The sequence below is a fragment of the Scomber japonicus genome, chromosome 14, assembly GCF_027409825.1.
Source record: "Scomber japonicus isolate fScoJap1 chromosome 14, fScoJap1.pri, whole genome shotgun sequence".
NCBI lineage: Eukaryota > Metazoa > Chordata > Actinopteri > Scombriformes > Scombridae > Scomber > Scomber japonicus.
Genome location: NC_070591.1, coordinates 9,526,576 through 9,547,953, shown reverse-complemented (window position 1 = coordinate 9,547,953; position 21,378 = coordinate 9,526,576). Strand labels below are relative to the sequence as shown.

General features: G+C 40.1%; 3 protein-coding genes across 3 annotated transcripts; 1 reads left to right on the top strand and 2 right to left on the bottom strand.

The window, feature by feature from the left end:
- Nucleotides 1–163: 163 nt before the first annotated feature.
- Nucleotides 164–3,164, bottom strand: LOC128373325 (zinc finger protein ZFP2-like). Its single transcript, XM_053333614.1, has 3 exons — nucleotides 2,865–3,164; nucleotides 1,660–1,708; nucleotides 164–1,289 (listed from the first exon to the last, which is right to left on the bottom strand). Exons 1-3 carry the CDS (start codon nucleotides 3,162–3,164, stop codon nucleotides 184–186), a joined length of 1,455 nt encoding a protein of 484 aa, XP_053189589.1. The 3' UTR covers nucleotides 164–183.
- Nucleotides 3,165–4,403: 1,239 nt separating this feature from the next.
- LOC128373316 (ubiquitin carboxyl-terminal hydrolase 37-like) lies at nucleotides 4,404–7,996 on the top strand. The gene is made up of 11 exons (XM_053333605.1): nucleotides 4,404–4,424; nucleotides 5,213–5,289; nucleotides 6,121–6,162; nucleotides 6,312–6,443; nucleotides 6,565–6,688; nucleotides 6,787–6,938; nucleotides 7,155–7,254; nucleotides 7,343–7,419; nucleotides 7,573–7,681; nucleotides 7,781–7,841; nucleotides 7,956–7,996. Exons 1-11 carry the CDS (start codon nucleotides 4,404–4,406, stop codon nucleotides 7,994–7,996), a joined length of 936 nt encoding a protein of 311 aa, XP_053189580.1.
- A 6,832-nt stretch (nucleotides 7,997–14,828) lies between these two features.
- On the bottom strand, nucleotides 14,829–20,687 carry LOC128372745 (galectin-related protein-like). The gene is made up of 5 exons (XM_053332898.1): nucleotides 20,531–20,687; nucleotides 19,897–19,980; nucleotides 19,725–19,813; nucleotides 18,782–18,968; nucleotides 14,829–15,540 (listed from the first exon to the last, which is right to left on the bottom strand). The coding sequence occupies exons 1-5, from the start codon at nucleotides 20,561–20,563 to the stop codon at nucleotides 15,397–15,399; spliced, it is 537 nt and encodes a 178-aa protein (XP_053188873.1). The 5' UTR covers nucleotides 20,564–20,687; the 3' UTR covers nucleotides 14,829–15,396.
- Nucleotides 20,688–21,378: the final 691 nt, after the last annotated feature.

Sequence of the window (21,378 nt, the reverse complement as noted above, 5' to 3'; positions counted from 1 at the left end):
ACCACACTGAACTTTTTCCTATGACCTGACAAACCTCTCAAACACTCATTTGCATTTGCTTTGAGGTTTTTAGACTTATCCATTAAAGGCACAAAACGCCACTTTGCTTTTCTGCACATTTTGTTTTAATATCCAACATTAGCACATTAGGCAGTCTTCGGTATCACAGACTCTGATGTTCTCTCAGACATGTTTTACATTTTTTTCTTCTAACTCTTGTCCTTGCAGTTTCTCACTGATGTGCCGTTTCCATGACTCGTGAACCTCCATGTGCACATTCAGGTCTGAGTCTGTGTGAAAGCTTCTGCCACAAGTGATGCAACGAAAGGATTTGTTTATCCTATTGTGTTCTGTTCCCGTGCACAATTTGAGATGATGGCTGCTTGCGAACCTCTTGCCACACTTATTACAAAAATACGGTTTCTCTCCAGTGTGCTGTCTCATGTGAACGATACGATTAGAGTTCTGCGTGAACGTCTTGCCACAGAAATCACAACTGAAGGGTTTTTCACCACTGTGAACTCTTGCATGCAGAACTAGCTGGTGCTTATGATTAAACGCCTTTTTGCATTCAAAGCATTTAAAGGGCTTCTGCTCTTTGTGATTCTCATCCACATCCTCGTTTTCTGGTGTGATTTGGCACTCATTCTGCACTTTGCAAAATTTGAAATGATTGCTTGTGGCAAAACTTTTCCCACACTTTACACAAAAATATGGCTTTTCCCCAGTATGCACCCTCATGTGAGCAAGTCGACTTGAGTTCTGAACGAACGTTTTGTCACAATAATCACAACTAAAGGGTTTTTCACCCGTGTGAATTCTTATGTGCATGACTAGCTGGTAACGTTGTTCAAACTCCTTGTTGCACTCCAAGCATTTAAAGGCCTTGTGTCCTTTGTGACTCTTGCCCACATGTCTGATCAGATAAGAGTCCCTCTTAAAACTTTTACCACAAAAACGACAAGACTTTTCCTGCCTCGGAGGCTGTTCCAGTTCCACATAGACTTCAACACCATGATGAGGCGACGATGAACTGTCACTTTCATTCCATGTCTCATCATTTACAGTCATAGTTTCAGTGCTGGAGGATGGTAACAGCTCCCAGTCAGTGGTCGGTTCTGATTTAGGATGTCTGTCTTCATTGTCATTGGAAGTATCAGCCTCCACGTCTGGACTGATGCACTCATCCACCTGCTCCTCTTTGATCTGTGAGTGTATCTCTGTTTCCTCCACCTTGACGTCACATTGCTGCAGTGAGGGAAGCAGCTTTCCAGAGACAAACTGGGTGTCTAAAGGATAGAGAGGACATCTTCAGTATTTTAGCATGTCAGGTTTCCAGCAGATACCTTAAAATATATCACACAAACAGGTGTACTGTCCACCTTGGTATGATTAACAGAGTTTCTCATTCGTGTTTAAACAAGGAAAACAGACAAATCCACTCATTAGAAAAATATTGTATAAAGTATCCTGATGACCGTGACTTGTGTTGGAAACTCTGTCTCTCCTCATCTATGTTTCCTGTTTGTCTCTTTGCTTTAAACCGTCCAGTAAAGGCAAAATACAAAAAATAAATAACCTTTAAAAAAAATTGTACTGACAATTCTCTTCTTCTCTGGCCTTGCAGTGAAAAAGCACAGCACACACTTCATGCCTTACCTTCAGAGGAGTCCAATGAAAGATCCTTGGTCCTGCTGTTTTCTGATTCCTGTTGAAAATGAACTCCTGTCAGTATGCATCATAGGTAAGAAAAGCTTTCATCTGACTTAACTAAATCACAATTACGAACAGTGCTATAAACACCGGTCTTACAAAAAGCAGTGTGTAGTCGGGGTCACATTTCAGATGTCTATGAGTAGTTAAAGCTCCTTCAAATGGTGATTTTTCCCTCTAAACTTCTCACATGGTTTCATTTCAATAAATGTCAAAGTGATCTGACATTTCAACAAAAACTGAAGATAAGAGAAAAAGTCCAAAAACTGAAAACAGATTTATGTATCAGAACTTCATTGTTTCCTCTTCCATAAACTAATTAAACTAGCTAAGTGTATATAAAGTAGTGTAAACTAGCTCCACCTCCAGCAGCTACAATAGTAACATGCTGCTCTAACACTGATGCTTCAATATTAATAATCTAATGATGTCATAATAATATATCAGCCAGAGGGACCAAACCACTACTTGAATCAATAATATCTTTAAAGTCCCTTCTTAAACTATACATTTCATGGACAGCCTTTACTGGTTTTATATGAGTTGATACTCATGTTGAGAAAAAAATTGTAATTAAATTACATTTACTTATGAAAATTTTGATGATTACAAAGGTGGTTACATCTGAAGTCACTCCTTAAAGATTTTGCTCTGGAGGGTTTTATCCTCATTATTAATATTTAACATGCATTTTGTAAATAAATCATGATGTGGGCTTATTTGGAGCACACATGGGCTTAAATAGTGTCACAGGACCAATTAAGCCAATGCCAGACTTCTGACTTTTTTAATAAAATATCTTTATTATTATTTTTTTATGAGAGATTAATCTTGCTTTATAAGAAATCTTCCTTATACATCATGTCAGTATCCATGAAAAACATCTGAACTTAGATTTTGGTGGGCATAATGGACCCATTACTTAATGGACCCGTACTCTTAGGCTAGCCCAACAGCATTCATTAGATTAGACAATTTAAAAAGTAACCAAATGTAATAAGTTACATTATTTTGATTAAGTAATCATGTAGGACTTTTACTTGCAATAGAGTATTTTTACACTGCTGTATTCAATAATTCTTGCACTATTTATTTAATCTGCTGATGTGGATAAAATATAATATGAGCATCACTAATGAACTGTTAATTACCTCGGTAGTGTTTAGTTGAAGCTTGCCAGAGGAGACGGTCGGGACAGCTGTAGGCGTCAGGAAACGGTGCATCCTATCGCTCCCCGGCTGTCCGTTCACGGTGTAGTCCTCCGGTGCAAAATGCTCCGAACAGACAATACATTTCTTTAACTCCTCTATGGGAGTCTTTTTTTCTACCTTTAATGCAGACAGCCACAGTTTGAGCCGCTCTGGTTCCCTCACAGGCAGGCGGTGAAACGAAAAAGCAGAGCCAGGCTTTGCTTTATTTCTGCACGTCTTCACAGCACAGGAGTGAGGCATGTTATAGTAAATTTCCTCATCTGAAAAAGACAAAATGTTATGAATGCAACAACAGTCCTCCTGTGATTGAAGTTTGACCAAAACAATCACACCTACTTCCTGGTGACGACATCTGTACGTCAGCGTCTACATGCGCCCATAGAAAAAGTAGTCCTAAATTAGAGATGATCTGGTGAAGGACATTAAGGAAAACTGTTTAAATGGCAACAACACTCAGCAGCCTATATGAAGACTAAAATTAGTTGTTTTTTCTGTAATCATTCCTCCTGTTCATACTAGCTATTGAAACAAAATATCCCCTAAAAATGTGCTTTCAATATAAAGGGCCAAAACCCACAGTGTCCACTCATTTTGTGTAAAAATGCATTTAAAAGTTTATCTGAAGGTGATGAGGCTTCAGCGGTCTGAGTTTGTCATATCAAGTGGATATCTGCCACATAAATACAGTCTTTTTAGCATCAAATCGCTCTTTTTGTTTCCCTGTTGAGCTGTGGTGGAAGTATAGTAACAAAAAGAGGGAATTTGGCACTAAAAAGACTGTAACGTTGAAAGATATCCACTTGATTTGGCTCATTTGGACGGCTGAAGCTTTGAAAATCCAGGTGGGACAATCTTACATCCCCCAAGAGAAGATTACATTTCCTGTATTTTGGTGCCTTTGGGTTTTGATACTTCTGGCTATTAGTCTGGGGATATTGTGAAAATCTGGGACTAAATTCCTTACCAAGAGTGAGTATTGGTATAAGCACTCTATAAAATAAATTATCATTATTATTAGTGATCTATGATTATTATTTGCAGTAAATACATTATTTTAAGTTCATTTAAATATACACAATCATTTATTAAATGTGCACCAAGCTGCTTTCAGGTTTTTCTGCACATAAGGAGGCTCGTTGAACATTTGTTGACACTTTTTGAAGCACTCGAGACTAAAATACTGTATCCGCTGTTAGTTGCTATGGCAATATATGATTTTAATATTATACACAAAAACATGCAGTATGGATCATAGACTGTACAGCAGTGTATATGTCATAATGGGCCACATTCTAGAATGATGTTAAAAGATGATATGTGATGTCATCGACACAGTTAGAGGTTCTAAAATAGAATCACCTCAGTTCACTTTGACTATAGGATCGCTGAGACCAGTTCGTTGGTTCACAGTTGGTTCGCAGTTTAAGTTTAATTTATTATTTATCTTTATTTGTAGAAAACTCGACAAACAAGTTAAAGATGCCTCACTTTCTTAAGAGGGTATGTTTTACAACTCTGACACAGTTTCTATAGTTTCTACACAGTTTATGTGAAGGTAGACAAGTAGTGCTGAGTTTTTTGTAAATCACAATGTCTGTGAAAAATTAATTTACAGTTAATTTGGTACATTTTTCCTTATCCCAAACAGAAAAACAAAGTATTTCCAGAAGCTCAAGTTAAGCCCCAGGTCCTCTCCGCCTTTGGAGCAAAGTAAGTAAAGTTCCTCATGCACACAGCAAATTGAGTGACCAGAAAAATAGAAACACGTGTACAATGAGATGCAAACTGTGCTGATGTTGATGCTAAAATGTCAAACTATGATTATGTTTATCACCAGCGTCTCTGTGACTGTTGCTCCTGAAGTCAAGTCTTCTGCAGGGACTAATTTGCTGCGAAGACTGCTTTGTCAACCAGTGGTATGTTTGACAGGAACCTCTTCACATTTACCTGTTTTTGGCAGTTTGTAAGATGTGTTTTTGGTATTTAGACACAAAAGGTGTCAGGCATTGTTTATACTTAAGATAGTTTTGGTTGTCATTTCACAGCATGACAATAGGACGAAGAAAGACAAAAAGACTGGTGGGAGATTCAGCTGGTTCTCCTGCTGCCGTGTAAGTTTCATTGCTTCACATTAATCACAATGTCATCAGTCTGGACAAACAAATAAAAATCCTTTTAGTATTTTTAATCCTTTTTGTTAATTTAAGGATTTTAAAAATCCTTTTAGTGTTTAAAAACTAAAAGGATCTGTCTTACTGAACCATGATATTTTTTGTTTTCTTCAACAGAGAAATAGACGTGTTGCTCCAGCCCCTGAGAGCAACGGAGACAAACCAAAAGAAATCCCAAAGCAACCTCGTGGAAGGTACACAATTTTTTTGTCAGGAAGAAAGAAAGTAAAGCCAAAACAAAGTCTGCTACAGAATTATAACCTGTCTCTTCCTTCACATTGCAGCCGTGCTGATAATGACATTGTGGTGGTGTCATCCAATGTACACGGAGAGGAAAAAGAAGAAGAGAAGAAGGAAGAAGAGAAGAAGGAAGAAGAGAAGAAGGAAGAAGAGGAGACGGAAGAAGAGAAGAAGGAAGAACAGAAGACGGAAGAAGAGGAGACGGAAGAAGAGAAGAAGGAAGAAGAGAAGAAGGAAGAAGAGAAGAAGGAAGAAGAGAAGAAGGAAGAAGAGAAGAAGGAAGAAGAGGAAACGGAAGAAGAGAAGAAGGCAGAAGAGAAGAAGGAAGAAGAGGAGACGGAAGAAGAGAAGAAGGCAGAAGAGAAGAAGGCAGAAGAGAAGAAGGCAGAAGAGGAGACGGAAGAAGAGAAGAAGGCAGAAGAGAAGACGGAAGAAGAGAAGACGGAAGAAGAGGAGAAGGAAGAAGAGAAGACGGAAGAAAAGAAGAAGGAAGAAGAGGAGAAGGAAGAAGAGAAGAAGGAAGAAGAAAAAAATAAGACTGAAAATAACAGGTAACTTCACAAACACCTTCACATGTTCATAATTCGGATTCAAAAACACAAACATAACAACTGTTAGATGTATGATGTTGTGAATATGATTCTATGATCAGATATTTCCTGATTGTAATAAACATTTTGTCAGTATCAGTTACAGTATCAGCTTTGGCAACACATCTGTAATCGTTACATCACTTTTAAACATGAAAATAATGACCTTGTATTTGTGTTTGTCTCTTCCTGTAGAGCCAAGACACAGAACCTCTGTCAGCAGGTTGAATGGTTTGGGTGAGTAAAACATACACTTACATCTTTAAACTAACAAATGTATATGTGAAAGAAAATCAGTCCATGAAATCTAACTAGTGAGAGAAAAGCAGCTGCAGTTAGTGATGTTATGTGCGTGTGTGTGCTGATGTGTTGTGTTTGTGTGACAGGTTTCGAAATCCAGGCAACCTTTGCTATGTAAATTCAAGCCTCCAAAGCCTTATCACTCTCAAGGGCTTTATAAATGATATCATTATGCAGGTGGAGGTATGGAAAGGAATAGCAGAAGCTCAACTTATCAGGTACAGTACCCCACCACCACCATACACACACACACACACACACACACACACACACACACACACACACACACACACACACACACTGAAAAAGCACTAATTCATTTTTTTTCACCCTCTGCAGAGCATTCATTAATATTTTAATTCTGCACCGCTCCACGGACGCCGAAAGAAAATGCCAGGCGGTCTACGTGTTCAAGTGTATCCTGTCTAAAAAAAATCCGGAATTTCAAAACCAAGGCCAGAAAGTAAGTCAGCTGCTTTGATTTTTTTCTGCTGTTTCACCTCCTCTGAATAGTTTCTTTTCTGTGCATTAAAACCCTGTATGTGTCTCTGTGTGTTTCAGGATGCACATGAATTTATAGTAACGGTACTGGACCAGCTCAGAAATTTAGCCCCACTACTGCGGCAAGAGGCTGCCCTCGTGGGGAGGAAATACAGATGCCCCGTAGAAGAACATTTCATTTTCAAGATGGAGAGCACCAGGACCTGCAAGGGGTAAAAGCACACAGTTAACACATGACACACAATCACACAGCTAAACAAACTCTTTTTTATGTCCATGCCATGTCACATCACATATCTTCACATAAAAAAAAGTTTCCACATTAAGTCTTAATGTGAGATTTATTGTTTTAATTTAAATGAAAATAAGAACTACCTCATCATGACGTCTGCAGCTGTAATTTTATGTACTGTCCCTTTAATGTGCAGATGTGGAGCCCAGTCTTCAAGAGACGAAGAATTCAGCAACCTCTCATTGAATCTGGTGCCTGGAGCGTCGGTGCAAGACGTGCTCCAGAATTACCTGAAAGTAAGATGCACCTGTGGTCCTTCGATGACATCATCATTGTTGTTTTATTCTGCAGTATATCACTGACAGCGTGTTGTCTGTTGTTTAGGAGACTGACATAGACTTCAACTGCGGCTGCGGAGCCAAAAGATCTGGCCAGCAGTCCAGTTTTGCAACGCTGCCAAAGTGAGTGACATCACATCCAGCAGTAGTCCACTGACCTTAAAGGACCTGCTGTACTACACACCCACACACCCACACACATACATACTTTACTTGTTCCTGCATCTCCTCACCCTCATGTCTTCTCTTCTTCTTGTGTCTACGTCCTGTCTACAGGATTCTGATGCTACATCTGAAGCGGTTCACGTACAGTCGGCCCATGCAGCTGGAGAAGCTGCACTGTGCGGTGGATGTGTTTCGAGAATTAATGGTCACCTCCAGACAGGTAAGAAACAACTCACCTGAGTTCAAATACAAAGTAATCATGTGGTCTGTTTCTACTGCTGTTTTATATGTGTCGGTTGCTGACTGTGTTTCTCTTCAGGGTGATGGCTGGTACTCCCTGGTTAGTGTAGTCAGTCACTTAGGCATCAAGGGACAACAAGGTAATTAGATCCATCAGAGGTAGAAATATGTTCACACTTACTCTCCCTGTGGAACAGCTGTGGAGCAGCTGTGGAACTGTTTTACCTGTTTGAGCATTTTTGTTAAACCATCAGTTGACCTTCATAACTTCTGCACATTAAGACACCTGATCTAACAATGACTGCTCTCTTATTAGGACACTATGTAAGCAACGGGGTTCATCCAAATGCGGGGCTGGACGACCCTGCCGACAGGTGGCTGCACTACAATGACGCACACGTCACAGAGGTTCAGGGGGACTTTGTGTGCGAGTTGCATCGTACTAACGCCTACGTGCTTTTTTATGAAAGACGGGTGAGTGGACAAAATTAAACTGATTCTGATGTTTGATCTGAACTGTTTCTCCAGACAGTGAGCCCTCACACACATGGCTCTGTACTAATTGCAAGTGTTCTTCTCTGTTCACAGACGTAGATGAAGATGGAAGATGGATGCCGCTCAACAACGTGGCCTGAAAGAAGCAGGAGATCCCCATAACCCTAACTTAATATTTTGTTTCCCTCCCTAGTGTCGCCCTGCAGGTAGTGAAGAGAAGATGGAAGATGGATGCAGCACACAACGTGGCCTGAAAGAAGCAGGAGATCCCCTTAACCCTAACTTGCAGGTTAGTATTTTGTTTCCCTCCCTAGTGTCGCCCTGCAGGTAGTGAAGAGAAGAAGATGGAGGTAACTCGTATCGTGGCTCTAAAAGCATCAGGAGGTCCCCCTAGCCCTCAGGAGGAGGGGCATGTCCCAGAGAGCCTGGTTCCTCCCGAGGTTTCTTCCTGTCAAAGGGAGTTTTTCCTCGCCACTGTCGCCACCGTCACCACCGTCACCACCGTCACCACCGTCACCACCGTCACCACCACCACCGTCACCACACAACTCATCTCCTACATATATTATCATGGCTTGCTCTCTGGGAACAACGACTAAGAAGAAGAAATAATACCACTAACTAAATGTAACTACTAAACTGCAACTAAAATAAAAAATAAAAAACAAAATAAATTGTCTGTTCTTTATTTGTGTATTTTACTCTGTGTCTTTTAGTCTTTATGGTTGAAATGGGTTTCAGTGATCATGAAGTCTCATCATTTGTCCACAACAGTAATCTCTGTGTTTATGTTAAATCAGAATAAAGAATGAAAAGCAAGGTCTTAAACAGATGTTCATACTCATACTATTGAATTATTGCTTAATGTGTTTTAAAGGACATGTAACTGCTGGCTGGATTATATTTGTTGACATGTTCTCCTTTCTGTCCACGAAGTGTTCGACAATGACTGATAATGATAGGTAACTAGTCAGACAACTAAGCATCACGTGAAATCACTTCAACTCATATTCATATACTATTTTATCATTGCCAACAGACAGAGAAGCATCAGATGAGAGGATGGAGGAGTTTAATTCACCAAACAGGATGTCCTCGCTCACTCCAGCCTTATTTTGAAAAGACAACACTTACTCAACAGACACATCATCTCAACTGTCATCTCAACTGTCAAATATGCTAAATAAGTAATAATTTTAGAAGGAAAACTCCTGATAACTCCCACTCCGATACTGATTATGGATCTACAGCTAACTGACTAAAATCTGTTAATTACTGACAGAACAGAATTAATGTGAGGGAAAAATCAGCAATGAGTAACTCAATGGAAGACCTGGGCGATATGAAAGAATTTTTAAAAAAATCACAATAATCATGGAGGACTTTCTCCTAAATCTTAATCTATATCATGCTAATGGGGTGGATAAAAAAGTAAGGAACACTCTTCAATATAATTCACTGCAGTAGGCACCATCACCAAAAACAATCTAAATAATAAAAGAAGAATTATAACCTTTCTGACAATGTCAATAAAAAGCAAAAATGTATAAGCTTGATAACTGGAGAATTCAAAAGTGTTGAATTGGATTGCATTATATTGCACAGGCATTCCTAATAAAGTGCTTGGTGAGTGGTCACCACTTAACTCAACTTGAGCGGACAACAGAGCTCTCTAGTGGCCAAATCACACAACTGCAAAACAACTACAAACTAAAGCAGCTAAAAGAAAAAAATAATTAAAATATGACCAATGTAATCAGGCATTGTGCATTTTGGAAGTGATCACATAGCCTTGTTAAGATATAACCCCCCCCCCCTCCACCACCACCACCACCACATATGCAGAGTTTGGTTCAAATGCATTGACCTTTTTCTCGTTTCTGTCTGGGTGAATATTTTCTGTATGTTAATAAGTGTTGTAACATCTGAGCAATGACACACTGAGCACAAGCAACCTTCCAAGATGAGAAGTTTATTGGTTTGCAAAGAAGCCGTTTTTACAAAAGCATGAGGAGGGGGGGGGGAAAAAGGAAGATTTGGAGAGGTCTAACACAATGGCAGAATGTACTGTCTTCATCTAAATACTGGTCCAAGTGCATATTCTCAATGAGACACGAAATCAGGGTCGTCTCAGGATATTTCTGGAATTTCTTGTACAGGAGAGCACTCACGTTTCTTGTAGTGACAGAACAGACATCTGCTCCACCGTACAAAAAATAAAATAAAAAAGCAGATGAAACAGCACAGAGAGGGCCAACATGAGGCTCTGTAACATGAAAGACGTTCAGAAGATCAAAGTAACAGCAGCCAGCACCCGGTGAACCTCAAACCTACAAAACACCCTAGTCAAAATTATGGTTTGCCTTGTTTTATGGTTACAAATTGCAAAAAGAACGAATCTACGGGGACAGTTTGACCCAATACTTGTTTCATTTCATCGTTAACATTTGTGCATGACATTAGTCTTTGACATTACCGTCCCAAATTCAGTTTCATCTGGACAAATTCCTAAAACAGTCATTGTTATAAAAATGTTTTCAAGATGCCTTCATATAAACAGCAAAAATTAGTATGTTACCAAATACAGTAGGAATGACTTTACCACGCACACACACGCACAACCCTGCTGGTTACACTGTAATAAATAGAAATGATAACATGATTGTACAACCACACACAATACATTAGCAACAGATCAGCCTACTTCTACTCCGAGGACACTTTTATAAATGGACATCATGATGTAGCTGTTCTCACAACAGCCATCTAAGTTTTTAGCACTTAATAGAAAGTCATTTTGTCGTTCTACTTGTTAAAACTCATGGGAGAAAAAGCTTTAATTAGATACTTAAGTTCATATTCTTGCTTTGTGCATCCTAATGTTTGTGTTCAAAAGTTGTAATTTAGTTATGTACTAAACTGGAATCTTCATTAATACTAGGCTATGAAAAGGTAAACAGGCCAAAGAAAAATTCACCCACAAGGGGAAATTTGCCCTTTGAAAAGTGCCTGATAGATGTAACATAAAAGCATGCTTGATCTGAACAAAAACTGGCAATATAATAATACCTCAATCTTTCATGTACACAAGATCGCCAGGTACTAGCTTACATGCACAACATAATGCTTCCTGCTTGTTACTCAGTTTGGTATTCGTCGTGTTTAAAAAAAAAAACGAAGCCTGTGAGGCAAGGTTCATAAATATGTACATCCAAAGTCCAAAAAAGCAGGGCAACGTACAGACCTGGGTCAAATAACATCAGATTTTTCAAATGAGGGTAGGAAGTCTTTGAAATAGACCTGAACAGATGTGAAGCCGGGATCCTAAATAACTGGAGGTGAGAACAGTATTTCCACCTCTGCATTTATCATCAGATTACAATCAGGAAGAGAAAGACATTCAATTTATTTTAGTGGTACTTTTAAAGGGCTGTAATTAAAATAATAGTTAAGAAGAATAATTACATTTTTCTACGGTTGCTTTTTAAAAAAGGACATGGGATCATTAGGAGATCAATAACTGGGATTGGTTGTGTTTAACACTACATAAGCACATGTACCGGTTCTGCGTCTTTGCTTACTGGAATACAAAGCAATTGTGAGTTTCTTTTTTCCCGCCAAACTCCTTCTTTTTAAAGTGCACCAGTACCAAATACGTAAGCTCAAGTACCCTGCATGCTTATCGTGTACCTGCACCACACTCAACTGTGCAGCAAACCAAATGGGAAAACACAGTCACAACAGTCACTAAAATAATTTGCTAATTATATTAAGCAAAATACACTCCTTGCACACGCACCCACACACACACACACACACATAAAGAGCTCCCTTTCAAGCCCTTTAGTACAGGAAGTCTCAAATTGTCTCCCTCCCCCATTGGCTCCATGTGCAATAAACGAAAGCAGAGGAGCCGAAAACAGTAACTTGTATTACACTTCAACACACATCTTGTTTCTACATCAATGAAACATACTGTGGAGTCATGGTCATAATCTTTACATAGTGTATATTAACATGGTTTTGCATGAAACTGTAGAATTATAAATGTATGGTCAATTGTTAATAGAAACAACACAAAAAACAGCACCCAAAAAACACACCCTGTCCACACAATTACATAGTATTTGTTCTGTTGTAATACTGGAGTAATGATGCATCGCACTGGCTTAGAGCTGCACTTCTCACTGCCCTCTCATTCCTAACTGAACTCGTTTCCTGTTTGTGTCTGAAATAAACCAGTGGCTGCCAAGCGACAACGACAGCTCTGGCATTCAGGAAGACCAACCAGGAGAAAATAAGTTTGCCTCCAAAGCAAGAGTCAAGTTTTTTGGAGCAGCAACTTTATTGCTACGTGAAAAGAATTGGAAAAAGCTCAGTGCATGAACGTACAGCGAACAGCATCTCTGTATCTTTTCGATGAATGCTGCACACATAGCTGCATCCAACTGAGATGTTAAGCAAAGGAGGTTTTATATAAGTTTCCACAGAAATCTACAAGGCAGCTTAATTAGCATGAGCCGAATGGTACGCTTCATTTAACGAGCGCCCCGTGGTGATATGCAGAGAGAGGTCTTGCACAGATGTCATGGCTTACTCCAACTTCACAGCAGCAAAAGGTGATGAGAAAACCTTCACGAGCTTAAGAGCAACACTGAATATTCTGTGTAAAAATGTAAAAATGGTAGTTCAGTGCAGCCTTGGGAAAAGTCTAACAACAAAAAAAATGTTTGCTTCGTCACTGTTTTTGGGCGGCTCTGACAAATGACACTTTTCAGTCTAATATGAAGAATAATATCTGCTTCTGGAGGTGATCAAACAAGCTTCTCCAACCTGGTTTAAGTTTTATTGTTTTATCTATTTAGAAGTTTCTAGTAAGTTAGCCTTCATAAATGGTTTATAAATAATGATAATATTCATGGTTAATAAATACTTTACTAATGCTTTATACATCAGTTAGAAGCCATTAATAAGAACCATTTCTGAAGTGAAAAATCCTCCAACAGTATGACACTTGCAGAACAATCTGATGGACCAATGACATGATTTAACAACATTATTATCATTATCATCAATTTACTGCTTAGCTTATTAGCAACATTTACAGCTGTATTACTGAATTGAAAAGACAAAATACAAAAAAAAGGGGTTTTTCATAACCTGAAAACCCAGAAATATTTCTCGTTAATGGCTTCTAAAAAAGTATTTTTTACCTATTAAAAACACCATTAGGTACAATTTATCAACCAATTTATAAAGGGTGACTTATTAGAAAGTAACACCCAGAAATCTATGTAGTGATATTCTTACAGCTCTATGTGTTAAAGTTTGCAGAGTATAGTGACTGTTCATCCTGTAGGAGGTGTAAACGCAGCACTTTGAGACATAATACTTTTCATACCTGTGAGTTTGACTTTACATGTTTCCTAAACTATTATCTGCCTCAGTGAAGGAAAAAGACGCCTTGTGCAGAGTGGAAGAGTTCTAGAGACAAAACCATGCGACGCAAATAAGACGTAACAGTGCCTGTTAGACCTGCTGGTTTCAATAAACAAGGATGTAATTGCTTTGTAACCTCTAATCTGCCTTAGTGTGGACAAGACACTAATGTGGAATGATTCAGAAACACATAAAAAAAACAAAAAGTAAGACATACAGTCGAACTGTAAATGTACTATAACAGCACCAGCCATACCACCAAAAAACTGTGACACTGAGTAATCGTTTTGTGCATCACTATGTCATCTATGCTACTATAGAAACATGAATACTATACATTCAAAATACCATCAGGATCTGATCCTGCTTCCAAACAACCAACTGACTGCTGAATGTGACTGAATGTTTAGGTAATTTTAGTTTGCACTCTTTGACAGCACAGTTTCTTCTAAATATTTACTAGTGTGTGTGTTACTGTGTGTGTGTGTGTGGGTGTGTGTTCTTTTATGCAAGAGAAGTTGCATATCTTGCTATTGTGCAGCTTGGATGAGGTTTGTATGAAAAATGTGAGTGAAATAACAGAGATCAGAGTCCAGTTCAGCAACTTCCTGCTAAGCAGCTCCTCCCGCCACACCAGAACTTTCTACCAACAAGAGAACAACTGCAGTGAAGACTAAAATGAGTGCAAACTACCAACACACGCAGTGTACAGTATGGGACGCTTTCCGCTACATCTTGTCATGATATAATCCTCATTTTTGGGTATTTAGGTCGGTGAGATTGCAGCGTTGTTACCATGACAACTGGAATAAACCCAAGGGAAGGCAGGGGAGTGTCTACGGAGTTGGAGACGCATCAGCACAGAGAAATCAGGGTGTAATACTCGACTCTTATCATCTGCAGGTTGAGATTTAGAAGATAACTGCAGCAGTAATCCCACATCCAGCTGAGTGAATCTGAAAGCACCAAACGACCTACAATGTTTTAATTTAAACCAGTTTTATCTGATATGAAAATCATTTTTATGCCCTTGAGGGAATTAATCAAGGCTCAGTTTTAATATCTCAACACTGCTCAGGTCCAAAACAGCGTACGTGCTTGTCACAGTCGCTGGGTGAAAATCTTCATCGTAAGCCGCAAAAAGCTTCAACAGTACATATTTTACAATTTATCCAAGACATTTTGGAGGGCAACTCAACAGTATAAGTCTTTAAATTTGTGTTAAAGCATCTAATCAATCACCAAATTTGGAGGTTTCAATGACATGTTTCATTTTAGCTAAGTAGCAGATCTTTTTCCTGAGTTTTCGGTTGCTTAACGTCTTCTTTAAGAGTTATTTTTCCACACCTGCCTCTGTTTCAGCATCCCTAAAGGATTCAACGTAAAAAATTAACACACTATTAATAAGCTGCGAGATCCCTGATCTGACAAAATTGGGGCTACAAGGAGGAACAACCTGAAAATGGAGCAAACACATTCACCCGCAAAGATATCAGATCCTGGTTAAATACAAAGGAATGAAAAGAAGTGAATGAACTTAACTAGAGGACTCTAACTTGTCACTGTGAGAGACTTTTTTTTCCAGTTGTTATTCAGCTGCAGTGTTGCATGATGGGTTACGGATGATGACGTAACAGACGCATGCGTGCGTTTGTGTGTATATGTATGTGTGTGTGTGTGTGAGAGTGTGTGTGTGTGTGTGTGTTCATCTGTTATCAAGTCCTTGCTTCACACACGACTTTGCAGAGCTGGAGCGGGAAGTTAACCGAGCTTGGTGATCTGTAGGTCTCCTTGTATCCGTACTGTGTCGATAGAGGGCAAAGATTTTACTTTGTGATAAAAGTCAAAGAGCTGGTGTCCGTCCACGAATATTCGGAACCTCTGGTGCTCGCAGTGGATCTCAATCTGCAGAGAGAAGAAAGCGATAGAAAGAAAGAGAGGTGACAGAAACAGAAAGAAAGAGAGGAAAAGAGGATTGGATAACTCAAATTATTAATAATGCAAATTCAGATGAACAGAAATGACAGCAGGGCAATGACGATAATCTTATTTTCTTCTCAATCACTTCTCTCTACTTTATAAAAAGGAAATTAACAATACAAGAATAATCAATTAACTCTTATTAGAGCCTGAGAAATTGCGTTTTTTCTTGCTAGTAGTGTGTGAGATAGTGATTTAAGGATGCAAACCTATTCTGATGCTGCATTTATGGCACGTTACACGGAATAAAAGCATCAGCTGACTGCCTTAAATATAGAAGCAACTTCACACCAGATATGTGTGCAGGGATTTTATTCAAACTGTGGAGCTGTGACACTTTGGTTGAAAGTGTAACTGCACTTCCACTCAAGTAGAAGAACTGTTATTTCACTTAACTCAAGTAGAGGTTGGATTATTTCCTACTAGGAGTTTATTTAAGTACTCAAGCAGCTCTTTTAAAGACCAGCTAAAAGCTATGTGTCTCTTATTTACATATTGGACACCATGACAGGGTCAATGTGGTATCCTGACCATAAAAACTTTATATAAATATGTTCCAGTAACTAATCCCCTGAAAGTAGATTTACTGATTTTAGAGAGTTCATAAAAGGGAAAAAGCTACTCAAATAAAATAAAAGCACTTATTTTAGCATTTGACATAAACACTGATCATTTGGGTGGGAAAGAAAATGTGTGTGAACGAACACCAATTTCTTCCACTTAAAAAACTGAAATAGTATGGTATAGTAAAGGTGTGCAGAACCCTTAATGACTCTTTTGTATGAAGTTAGGGGCTTGAATAAGGCCCGGTCAGTCTTGGCTGATCCTATCCATCCCCCGTCCAGAGAATTTGAGTTGCTCTCGCCTGGCCGCAGATACAGTCTGCCTACATGCAAGACCAACAGGCTTAGGAATCCTTTTGTTCCAGCTGCTATTGGCCTTTAAAACAATGCACTGCAATATCTCGTTTTATGTCGTGCTGTATTTCTTGCTTTTAATGCTCAGTGTGTTTGTTCCATTTATTGTTTTGTCTGATGGTTGTGTGGCGCTGCTGGCTGAACGATAAATTGCCCCTCTGGGATAATAAAGAATTCCTTGATCCATGATCCAATAATCTGAGAGCAATAACTCAATCTGAAGTAAACAAGTTGAACCTATTACTTAACACAAAGTTTTAATGGTTACCCATCTGATTATCCTGCTTGGAAATCAAAAACAGTTGAACAAGTGGCCTGATGCTTAAAATGAGCACCATTTGAATGTGTTTTATCTTCTATCAAAGCACCAGAAATCTCTCTGATAATGAAGCTACAAGTGAATCCATGTCATGTTTGATTACAAGCCCCGACTCTGCTGTAGCAGCACAGCGTGACTCTCAACAAACCAAAGACAAAAATGCAACACTGTAAACCTTTCTAAATCTTTCTCAGTACAGCTCTGGAGCACAAACTCGCAGGTATGATCTCGCTCCGAGGCAGCTCCGTTTGGATGAAGAGAGTAACAGGAACGCTCTGAAACCACAACACATCATGTGTCTCGTCCTCATGCTTCCCAGTTCATGAGGCAGTTTGTTGGAAGCAATCTGTATGACAGCCTTAATCTCCAGCCCCCAGCTTTCTGACAGTCATGACTGTGCTGACCTGCTTGGTCACGCTCCGACCACAAACAATGACACTTTATCACACAGACTGACGTTATATAACCACATGCAGGGATCACCTCTAAAAAATAAGTTAAAAATAGTAGTTGTTGTGTCTCTGTCTCAGTTATTTGAGCGATAATTGTATCTTGTACTTTAATTCTATTCTTTAGAAACAATTTAGGGATGAACTTTCTGTCTTTTAGTACATATGATGGTATGTTTCCACTCATCAGTTTCAGAGCTTAGTTCACTTACTGGACTGACACACCTCAACATATATTTTTAGTCAAACATCATGTGCGTTTTTTACGTCCAAACTCAGAATTATTAGAGCGGAATATGACATTACGGAGATAACAAGACCTCAGGTCCTATGACAATTACTCATCGTCCATATGCGCTGCCGTTCAAACCCCCACCCCACCCCCACCACTAACAGCTGATGCGGCCCCTCATGCAGTAAACACACCACTGTACAGGATACAGCCTGTATTTACATCAGATGGATGAACCATTTCCTGTTTGTCTCTTATTTATTGCTGTAAAATGTGATTAACTCTCTTAGAGATGATCGTTTGCAATGCTTTTAAAAAGCTTGTTGACAACGGTCTGATCATCTGACTACTTTATGTGGTTTGCCCTTATGAACTCTTGTAACTGTGTCTGTAGATCCAAATCATTGCAATGAAATAAGTCAATAAAATGTTATTATCACCAATAGAATCCAACAAAAAATCTGGTTTCATACACATAAAAACACATCTTCCGATTCACTAGTGTTCAAACCTTTGGCTGGTACTGTATCTGAACTGTAACTGTAACCATAATAATGAATAACAGATCAAAGATGAAAGATGTCTCAGTAATCGAGAACATCTCTCAACCGCCAAGGTCACAATCTGTGATGCTCACAAGCAGCATCTACAACAATAAAGCCTCTTATGATGAGTTATACAGTAATGGTGGAAATGGATATGCTTTTATAACTGCCATTTCCTTAAGATATTTAATATGTTAAGTTTTGAAGTTTTCTATAATTCTATAAATGTCTCAATGACCAGGCTCTTCAGTTGCTCAGAGAGCTGGTGGGTCAGGGTTAGGACTTCTAGCTTAGTAACATGCTGGGAATTGTACGGTGCCCTTTCATAAATCTGTATTTAGACAGACGACTCTTTCCGTTAGTGGGACCGACATGAGGAAATTCTTATGCACAGAACTCAAAATGGATGATGACTGTGATCATTTCAGACTCAAATTGAAACCTCATGTAGTAATGCGTGATTTGGTGCTTGTTCTTCATTGCATCATTGTTTTGTGCTGTTCTGTTTTTTTTTGTATTTTACAGGCATTGCAAACTACTTAACTATAAATGCTGTGGTATGTGGCATGAGTTTGTGCTAAGTACTTTTCCTCAACACAAATAACCATCCAATAAATAAATAAATCTGAACCTTCTTGCAGACAAGGAGTGTCCAGCGTCGCCTGACATGTAAATAAGTCATGAATGCACAAAGGTGTCTTTACCCTAAAAGGCTGATCGGGGATGAAAGGAAAGTAGGCGGTGGAGGCCTCCTCCTGTAGCCACTTTCCAGAGATCCGGGCGCTACGCAGGAACTGGCGGTCAGTGAATCGGGCGGTGAGCTTCAGGGCCACATCGGACGCCGGCCCCTCCTTCTCTGAATCACGGCCACAGGTCAGGCTCACGTCAAAGCTGAGGGAGGAAGGGGGTGGGAGGTTTGAGAAGTCAGATGGGCAGCATGGGGTGGAAAAATATGTAGCATGTGAGGTCAATAGCTAATCTGGGATCAGTCAAATGCATAATTCTGCAGTCGCTGTGTAAGAGCAAACTAACTGCGTGTTAATTATGCATAATCCCTGCTGCTAGTTTTGGTTTACCTCCCCTCCCCTGCAGCTGTGCTGTTTGCACACAAGCATCTTTGTGCTAGTGTGAGGAAATGATTATTACAGTGACTGCTGGTGATTATTATGGTGTTGCTGGGATGCAATGAAGGAAAACACTTGAGTATTTTGCACCATGGAGCAGCTAAGTCAGCCAGGGCATTCACATGAACTTTGGCTTGGATACTGAGCCAGCTGCAGCCACTGAACATGATGAGGTCATGGAGAGGTTTCTTCCAAGTTTGACACAACTTTCCATGTAGGGTAAGGACACACCCAAACAAGTCTGTTTCACTGGGTCTTCTATTTTCTTTATTCCCCCCTTTTTTTTCTCCCTGGGTGCTGGGGGAACGCCCTGTCTCTGCATACTTAAAAAGCCACCATTCTCTCTGGCTCTCTGGCTGCCCACACATTACTCAGAGTGTCCTGGAGTGGCTGTTCAAGTCTGACTCGCCTTAAAAACAAAAGCTTATCTTCAAAATCATGTGGATGTCATAATATAGACTGATTAGTAAGTTAAAGTTAGCCTCCAGATAAGGTGTGCATGCTTTGTGAAGTCTTATCTTACCTGTCTGGCTCCAAGTCAATAATGCCCATCACTATGATCTTCTTTCCTGGCCGCATGCCGCCCCGGATGCGTCCGCTGAATGGCACCGTCTATGCAAAGCAGTCAATGTATTACGCACAGATCCCGGAGCGAGTATCAAAAACTTAGGAGACTATTAAATCATCTTTCATACCAAGAGACGTGATAAATCCTCCTTATCAGGTGAGATGAGGCCGGGGTTCCCCAGCGAGTCGTTCAGCTGATCATCTTCCACATTCTTCAACACCAGTGACAAAAAAAACACAGGATGCAAACTGTCATTTATCGCACAGTCAGGTAGGATATAACCTGGCCTGGCTAAGGTGAAACACCCAGCATGAGGCTGCAGGCCTGTTGGAGAAGAAATACGCACGGTGTGGCCTCGACTGATCCCAACAATGACGAGGTGGCAGCGGACCTGTCATGTTGTTATCGGGGCTCCTGCCGTGAGCCATGTGAGGTCATAACATTAATTTATCACACGCAGCAAATTGGCCGCATCTTGCACTTGCGATGTAAACGTGAATGCTCACATTGAGAGCACCGGCTGAGCGGCCTAGGTGAGCTCACAGCACCGATACATTTCACCGGGAACGTATTGGATTTCCCATTTCCCTCCCGGATGAAAGAGGAGTCGCACGGCGCTCCGCATTTACAATAAGCGCCACAAGGATAATTGAACACAACGTTGCGCTTAACCCACGGCCCACCATGCAAACACAATAAACACAACAGCCAGTACATCCAACCCCCCCGCCCCGGTTCCCCTACACCTCCAAAATACTCACTATTCCGTCCTTTTCCGCTGCCTGCACCGCCATCTTGAGCAGAATAGCATAGGATGCTTATTATCGGAGCAGAGGCAGCCCTGCCGGGGCGTGTGTGTATGTGTGTGTATGTGTGTGTGTGTCAGCGTCGTGGCACTGACTCAGGAGGATATTCCTGTTCCTGCTCTTAGTCCAGGGTCTCCACGTCTGAGCCGGCTTGGCACGCAGCTCAGTCACCTATAGGACATCCCTCCGCTCCCCTGACTGTCTGAAATGGGTGGATATCTGCTGACGTATATGCTTTATAATAATTACAGACTAAAAGCTTAATCCCTGTCTGTTGGAGAAGGCTAATCAGACAGATTTTCCTCAACCTTTCACCCAATTAGGCAACGTGTTCTTTAGACTCTTTTTCGGTTTTATTTCCAGATTCTGCAGAAAAAGCTCAGCAGATAACTTTGACTCAATAACTTTATTTCCTTTGAGTGTGATACCGTGTGGTGATCTGGCCTAATTGGCTAAAGCATGCACACTCAATATTTTTGAATGATTAAACAATACTGCACGCCTCTGAAGCGACATCGAGTTAAAAATAGCTCTGAATAGACCCGTTTCTGCCCAGTTGTGATCCTGGAACTTAATTGCTTTTCAGTGCATGAACTGGACACTCACATTGTTCCCCTTTCATTGACCTTTGCACATTAAACCCCCCCTTCTGCCCTTTTCCCCTCTATCTGTCCATTCCTCTGCATGCAACCCCCCTCCATACCTCTCTTTAACCATACTGGGTCCTGCTTTAATTTAATCTGATCCAGTCTGCCCCTCTGTGGGCTTTTAAAGACATTACAAGTTAAAGCACAACATTTCCA